The sequence below is a fragment of the Gouania willdenowi genome, chromosome 13, assembly GCF_900634775.1.
Source record: "Gouania willdenowi chromosome 13, fGouWil2.1, whole genome shotgun sequence".
In the NCBI taxonomy this organism is placed as follows: Eukaryota; Metazoa; Chordata; class Actinopteri; order Blenniiformes; family Gobiesocidae; genus Gouania; species Gouania willdenowi.
In genome coordinates, this window is record NC_041056.1 from 18,193,027 (window position 1) to 18,201,178 (window position 8,152).

Consider the following 8,152-nt stretch of genomic DNA (forward strand, 5'->3'; position numbering starts at 1 on the left):
GAAAACAAACAGAGGAAGCTGACTGCTGGCCTCCTGTTGGACCAGAAGGAAGGTTGGCTACCATAAAAGGAGCAGATCTAGAATCTCTCAACAAGGGACAAAGTAATGCACAGGACCTTTTATAGCATCTTGCCCAGCTCTTATGTATCCCTCTTGCATCATTAAATGCTTTAACAAATGCCTTTGTCGGGCGTCCAAAGGTTCATAACAGGATTTCCCATGATCGCATCAAGCAGAGTTCCCCTTAGCTGGAACAAGCAACACCACACTGATGGAAAGGATGAGCCACAACAAGGCATGGAGAGGAAGTGCTGATGATATGGTATAGGATTGGAATTCTGTTTTGTTTCATTGTCACTGAGGTGTCTGAGGTAACGGATGAGCTTAAGTCACTGAGTGATGGTTTATTAATATTTAATAATTGGTTAAAGTGGTGGCACTCAGACTGGAGAAAAAAAAGTTATTGAAGGAAACTATATTATACAATATGCTCATGTTATATTATATTATAAATGTTATATTATATTCTATTACATACATATTCTATTATATATACATATTACATTATATTAAGCTATATTATATTTAGGGATGTCCCAATACAACTTTTTAACTTCCAATACGATACGGATATTGCGGCCCTACGTATCAGCCCATACCGATATTGATCAGATACGATATCAACATGAATCATACATACTTTTATTACTTATTTTGTAGTGTGGAATGTTAGAAAAGGCTTGATCAAGTGATGTTACTTAAAAAGAGAACAATTTCCAGCAACAATAGGTTACTTTGTCGGAGTGTGAACCACAGTCACCTATGGATAGAAGTGCTGGAGCGGAACATTTTATCGGAGAGCTTATATCAGTGATTTTAGATGCGGTCCGATAAATCTGATATTCATTTTCTGGCTGATATCGGACTGACATCCGATATCAATATCGGCTCGAGACACCTCTAATCATATTATATTATTTTACATTGTATTATATTGCATTACATTATGATATATATATATATAAATAAATGCTTTATCATATATTGTATTTTTTTTCAAATATATTATAATCAGGGCTTTAAAATCACTTTTTAGACCACCAGCCAGCATGGCTAGTAGATTAAAGTTACCAGCCAACCAGATTTTCCACCAGCCAAATTTTTTTCCAGCAAAAATAAATTACATTATGAGCCGCAGAATAGATTTAGGCGTTCATGTTTCTTTAAACTGTTTTTATTTTAGTTGATTGCAGAAATACATTAAAATGGTATATATATATATATATAAACATTTAATTTAAAAACAATGTTGTAACAATGCCTAAAAGGTGCAATATATAAATATAAATATTTTTTATAAAGTATATTCTCATAACTTAATAAACAAACTTAACTCAGATGAAAATTGGATCCCTGGAATACTGTTTGAAATTAGAAAGAATAGAAGTAATCACTTATCAGTACTAAGAATGACATGTACTGTAGAGACAAAATGTATTTCTAACATGTATGCTCTTCAAAACTAAACCAATCCCACACCCCACAAACTGTATAGTGCACATTTTAAAGGTGAATAAATGGTCGAATACCATCCACTCACGACCCGACATCCAATTTAGTATTAAAACTCCTCAATTTCTTCTTAATCTTTTCAGATCCTCTTTCATCTACATTTTCCCGTGTCCGCAGCAGCCCTCTTTTTTTGCAGTTCAGGTTTTTCAACAAGCGATAAATATCTCCACATGTTTGTTTGTTTTTTCCTAACTCGTTTTACAACTTATTTTAGCTCCTATTGTTTGTTTTGCACCGTTCTATTTGTCTTCTCCGATAACCACGATCACGCTAACGTCAGCACGTAGCCAATTGTTGAATGATACGTCATGACAGAGTGTTCATGGGAAATGTAGGATTAGTACAACAAGCAGCGTTGCCAGATACACATTACGTTTTGAAGTCTAAACACCATCTTAAACACAAACAGAAACCCTCAAATGTCTTAGCGGAAAACAGCCCAATCTGGCAACAATAACTTTCTGCAGCCTGCCGATTCAAACAAACACAGCAGTGGTGTTTCATTCTTCACCAGCCAAAATGGCTAGTAACGCTACAATGTTACCCGTAACTGGCAGTTTGGCGGGGGTTAATTCAAAGCCCTGATTATATTATAATATAGCTCCGAGTTGTTGCGCAGACTCCGTAGACTGTTTTGACGTCACCTGACCAAAACAAATATGGCAGGATAGACGGTAAGGGTAAACACTCCCGAGCTTTTCAGTGTTTTCTTTTGCACTTCTTGTTTTTAACCAGTGTTTTTTTGACAAGTTACTGTCTTTATAATGTCACAGTGCATTAATTAGTTTGATTATCATTTGTTTTTAAAACCGTTTTTGAAAACGAAAGACGGAGGTTGAACGGAAGCTCATGCCCTCGTTTAAAACCAAACATCCGGTCGCCTTAACGCGTGTTTGTGTGGCTACACTCCGTCGTCTCGGCAGCACGAAGGTAAACAAAGTATGAGCGAGAAAGATGTTCATCTTAAGGACATTACATTCTTAATTTGTTTGTACAACGGAGCGGAGGGAATGTAACTGCTGTACAAATAACATATGATGGACTTTGATCTGGAAACCAGCAGAGAGCTCGGTGTGAGTTTGACACACCGCCATGGGCTTGGTGAACTTTGTGATCTCCACTGTGGGTAGATGTCTGGACGCCGTGGGTCTGCTGCTGGATCTGAACTTTTTAGTGGTGCACACGGTGGTCCGGACTCTGCTGGCTATCGTTGCTTTCATCAACAGCCTGCCCACCCTCCTCATCTGCTCCCTGCTGGAGGTGGGGGACTTCCTGGTGTTCTGTGTGGTGTCCACCATTGAGGCGAGCACCAACCTCGCCCATGGCACAGTCAGCACGCTGGCCAGCCTGATGGAGAGCCTGAAGATGGTGGGTTACCTGTCCATGCATGTGTTGCTGTGGGGCAAGGATCACCTGTGCAGGGGTTTACTGTCAGTGATGGAAGGTTGTGGCATCGCTGTCAGCCTGGTGGTCTACCTCACCAACACGGTGGTCAACTACACACTCATCGCCATGCAGAATGTGTACCTGGCTGTGGTCAGCGTCTGGCAGACTGTCTCCAGCCCGCTGCAGAAGATTCTGGAGCTGGTCCTGACGTCCTTCACCTTCCTCTACAGCAGCCTGGTGGGCACCTCCGCTGCCCTGTGGTGTCCCTTTAAGCTGCTGCTGGACTTCCTGGTCTCTCTCGTGCACATTTTCATCAGCATCTTCATCCTGAACTTCTACGGCCTCCTGTTGACAGTCACCATCGCTTTGACCACCACCGCCTACCTGAACCCAGGTCTGACTCGGCAGGTGGTTCTGCAGCTGGTGGGTTACGTGCCCTCGTTTCCTGCTGTGCTGCGTAGACGGGGTTCCTCCCTGCAGCACTTCTGTTTTGCTTTGTGGAGATGTCAGCGTGCCGTACACCGTAGCATGCAGCGCCTCATGAGGATACTTCATCGTGCCTACCTGTTGGAGAGAGAGCTCTGGCATCACCTGTCTCATCACGGCAGCCAGCTGCGCTCAGCGATCCGCTCACAGCTGCTCAGGGGCAACAACGACGACCACAGAGCAGAGGGCGATGGCGACGCAGCAGATGAAAGGCGCGACCCGCCCGATGGCAGAGCAGGAGACGGTGCTCATCAGGAGGGGATGAATTTAGCTTCAGCCTCAACGAGCACAGATCATCAACCTGTGAAGAAGAATAAGAAACCCTCATCAGATGAGGAAACGTCAGCTGTGCCTCAAGAGAACCTGATGACTCTGTTGAAGGAGCAGGAGGAGAGAAAGAAGTGTGTGATCTGTCAGGACTGCACCAAGACGGTGGTGCTGCTGCCCTGCAGACACCTGTGCGTCTGCAGAGACTGCACCAACATCCTCCTGAGGCAGCCCGTCTACCAGCAGAACTGTCCACTCTGCCGGCACATGATCCTCAACACGATGGACGTGTACCTTTAAGGGGAACAGAAACATGCATAGGACCATCAACATTGTGGCTTCCCATCTCCATTCCTGAAACTTTGCATTTATATGGTTTTTATTCACAATAGCAGTCTGGGTGATATTTTCAATAGAACTAATATAGACTGTGAACAAAATGGATTCCGTAACATTTGCACTCGACCTGAAATTAATGTGACCTGAAGTTTAAAACAGATAAGGGATCAAATTTAGAAACATGTCAATTCACAGATTTTGTTGTTGTTGTTGTTGTTGTTGTTGGTTTGCTGAAACAAAATTAATGAGATTGGAGGGGAAAAAACTGCTGGATAATTAAAAAAGTTATTTCTAATGTGAATAGGTGGACAAACAAATACTGAAGAAAATGTTTCACAATATCCAACAAAGGGTTCTAAAGTTGCCTTTTTTCTTTTGTTTTTGCATTCCTAATTGTCACAAAAAATGATTCAAATGTGTTTGTTTGTTTTGAGAAAGTGTGTGTGTGCTTTGCACCCTTTACGGTTTTTCATGTAACTATAAATCAACAGATTGGATATACACTACACTCCAAATGCTTGAGCCATTCTACATCCCAGTGCAACACACACACACACAATTATATTCCCTTTATTTTTCCATTTTCACTCGCAGAAAGACTAGTTTACCTTTACCCACTCTCTGGCCTTAAAGCTTCAAGTGTCACCTTTGTATTTAACATTGACCAGGATCCCCGTTTGGAGTCTCAGGTGTTAACGCTCACACGTTTACCGCTGATGTCTTAAAACCGTCTGTGCTTTCTGCAGTCCAAGCTGTGAAAAACAAGCACTGTGCTTTTTAGCTACACATGTTGTATGTTTGGATGCTGAATGTTAGCTTTTATTTTTTTTTTTACTTGTAATAAATGCAATGATGACCACTTGATTTCATGCTGCGTCACCACTATCACAGACGGTAAATGAGTTTGTAGAAAAGGATTGATGTTTTAAGTCGGACTTTATTCCACTTTTGTTTAGTTATAGTCACCTTCAATAAACAACTAACGACTGGTTTTTCCCCTTTGCTTTGACATTGTATTGAACATGGATTCCTGTTGTAAAAATGGACCATAAACTATGTTTTGATAATCTTAATGGCTATTTGTTTTTCATTTAGTTATCTCACTTTTTTAACATTACTACTTGGATAGGTATTAATGGTAAAGTCTGATTTGAGGGGAGGAAATAGTGCTATGTGTCATTTGGCTAAAATTAGCCTTTTAAAACTTAACTCTGATAATAATATCAGATGTAATGTTTACAGTTTTGGTCTTTTCTGTCTTCCATACAGAAATGTGAGTCATAAGCAGTTTATAATGATTACCAGACATTTCATTATACAATTCTTCTCTCAGGTGTTTCCCAAAAGCCAGCGGTTTTTCCGTAAGATTATACAGCAGTTTGTATGAGAGCATGTTTTAAATAAAAAAAATCAGTATTTGGTTTTATGAATTAGTTTAGAATGTTTTAATCCAAAGTGATCAAATGAAAAATAGGCTATAGTCAGCAAAACACTAGATTTGTTTCAAATCTTTAAACACAAGATGATATTCAACAGTGAGAAGTTTAAACTGACAGTGTTCAGGAGCCTATTCTTTGTTTCTAAGTGAAAGCATGTCACATGACCACAAGTTTCTTTATTAAAAAAAAAAAAAAAAACTACCTTTTGAAGTTCTTGCAGGTGTTATTGTTTTCAGAATATTCAAACAAATAAATGAAGCTCACCTGTGTAAACAGCAGCGTAACTACTGTATATGTTTGTGCTGCGACAGATGTTTAAAATGGTTCTGGATTTGTTGTTTTAGTAGTTATATACAGTAGTCTTGTTGGTCACCTAAAGAGTGGCACATGAATGTGTCGGGATGACGCAGCGTTTAAAGGTTTGGTTAAAACGCAATAATAATGAGAGGACTTCAAGGGTGAAGAGTCAGATAAACTAAGACTAGTCCAATAAGCAAATGACAAGAGTCGTAATAAAGAAAAAATAATGAGCCATAAACAAACAGGATCAACAAAGTCAAACAAGAAGAGATACTGTATGTCCCAAAAAAAGCTATTTTGTGCCTTTTTTGTCCAACAAGTAACAAATTACCAAAGCAAATAGAAAAATAAATTCAGCAACCTGCAGGGATTGAGATAGAGTAAATTATGTACAGACAGTTCATATTTACTGTGGGATTATATTGTATGTTTTAACTGTAACGTGTACGTGTACATCCACTGCGTCACTGTGACACTTACAGTAGAACAACAGTTTACACCCGTGTTTCAACCCTGGGGACGTGACCCCATGTTGAGTCCCCTGGAATTAAAATGGGGTCGACTCAAATGTTTAGTAATTGATAAGAAAAAAAATAAATAAATCATGATTAAATGAAAAAAAAATATATATAATATATTCTATTCTTATTCAAATTAAAACACAATCTTAAAGAACTGTATTCTATGCTTTTACTTTCTCAAATGTAAATCTTGTCATTAATCCGGTTCATTCTGCATTTGTAATAGAGTATAACAAACAAGTCTTTGGGGGTCGCTAGAAATTTGTGATAACAAAATGAGGTCACGATCCCCCAAAAATGTTATGAACCCTGGGTTTTACACAAAGTGAGTCCTGTGCAGCCTGAAATAAACACAACATCATCAGATCAGGTCTCCCTCCATAATCTTATTTAGATGTTTCAGGCCAGAAAAAAGCACAGGTTTGGATAATAAGATTATTGGTCACTAAATGGAATCTGGCTTTCAGCGACTGCTCTTCACTCATACTGTCAGACGTTAGAGTAAAAGGAATATATTTACTGTGTTGTTTTTCTCTGCGGTGGTTCTGACTTCAGAATCACTATTAAATTGTGTCCAAAGATAGCTGCCTATATGAGGATGCCTGTATTTGATCAAATATGGCTAAAATTGGCTCCAAAAATACCCATTACTGTAAATAGACATTTGCCTACAGAAAATAATGCACTTAGCGTGAGAAATACATTTGATTTTAATGTCTGCTTTGGGATAAAAGGGAAGTTTATGTGTTTTATAATTACCTCTCAGGAGAGGCTAAATGTTGACATGTGAGGAGCAGCTTTCTGCAGATCGAACCTCATTGAACTATCACAGAAGTAAATCTCCATTCTGAGGTTGTTTGATTCCTGCTGCTTTGATATGTTCGTTTACCCCATGCAGAATTAGACTGCTTTAATGAACGAGAGGAAGGAGTAAAAACCAAGGAGAGCTTTATTTCTCCAGGGATGCAACCTTTTCCTTTTGACCCCCGTGCTCCTGACTGGGAGCACTGTGGGAAAATGTCAAAAAAAAAGCTTGCTCAAGCTTTTCTTTTTCTGTTTACGAGTCTTAACTTTATATATAGCCTACTTCTGCTTTTTTTCCTCCATTTTCCCTAAACTGTGAGCTTTAATGAGTGTTAAAAAAAAAAACACTTGTAAAGCAGCCGTCATCAGAGCGTCTGGGTTAGGCCTAAAAAATGACAAATTCACACGAGTCATAAACACTGTGGAGAGAAAGTCATTTAATGCAATGGTTTGTGAAACAAGCGTTTCAACAGAAATGAGTGCAGGGGGATTTTGGAGTGAAACTGATGGGACATAATGACAGGATAATGAAACAAAAACTATCAGTGGTGAAGTTTGAGCTTTTACTGTCAGTTTATCAGTAATATGTCCTGCAGATAAATTAAAAAAAGCACAGGTGGCTCATTCAGTGTTGTTTTCACCTGCAAATGATGGTTTTCTTTCCAAATCCAGATAACCCTAACCAGGGTTGGGGTCAATTATAATTGTAATTGCATTATTGGTAATAATACATAATTCATTACAATTATGAAGTAATTATGATTATAACCGTAACAGGAAAAATCTGTTGCTATTGTAATTGAGTCCAGATAATTGACTACATTGTAATTGGCATGGGAATTCTATAAAAACTGTCATTTACAACTTCATTAAATGCAAACCTGTGTAACCATGTTACAGTTCTATGCCTTACACATACATAGTTCATAATTATGGACGCTTTTAAAAAAGACTTGAAACTCACCTTATTTGAACAGTTAATGCCTCTTTTTTAGTCCTGTCTCTTTTTAACAGCAAATGTTGTTTTTAGTCCTGTCT

The 8,152-nt window shown here is 38.9% G+C and overlaps 1 protein-coding gene across 1 annotated transcript; it reads left to right on the forward strand.

Moving 5' to 3' along the window:
* Nucleotides 1–2,053: 2,053 nt before the first annotated feature.
* On the forward strand, nucleotides 2,054–5,039 carry rnf26 (ring finger protein 26). The gene has a single exon (XM_028464909.1). It carries the CDS (start codon nucleotides 2,665–2,667, stop codon nucleotides 4,009–4,011), a length of 1,347 nt encoding a protein of 448 aa, XP_028320710.1. The 5' UTR covers nucleotides 2,054–2,664; the 3' UTR covers nucleotides 4,012–5,039.
* Nucleotides 5,040–8,152: the final 3,113 nt, after the last annotated feature.

Coding starts and splice junctions, on each gene's coding strand:
- rnf26 (XM_028464909.1), top strand. CDS start 2,665: ATGGGCTTGGTGAACTTTGTGATCTCCACTGTGGGTAGATGTCTGGAC.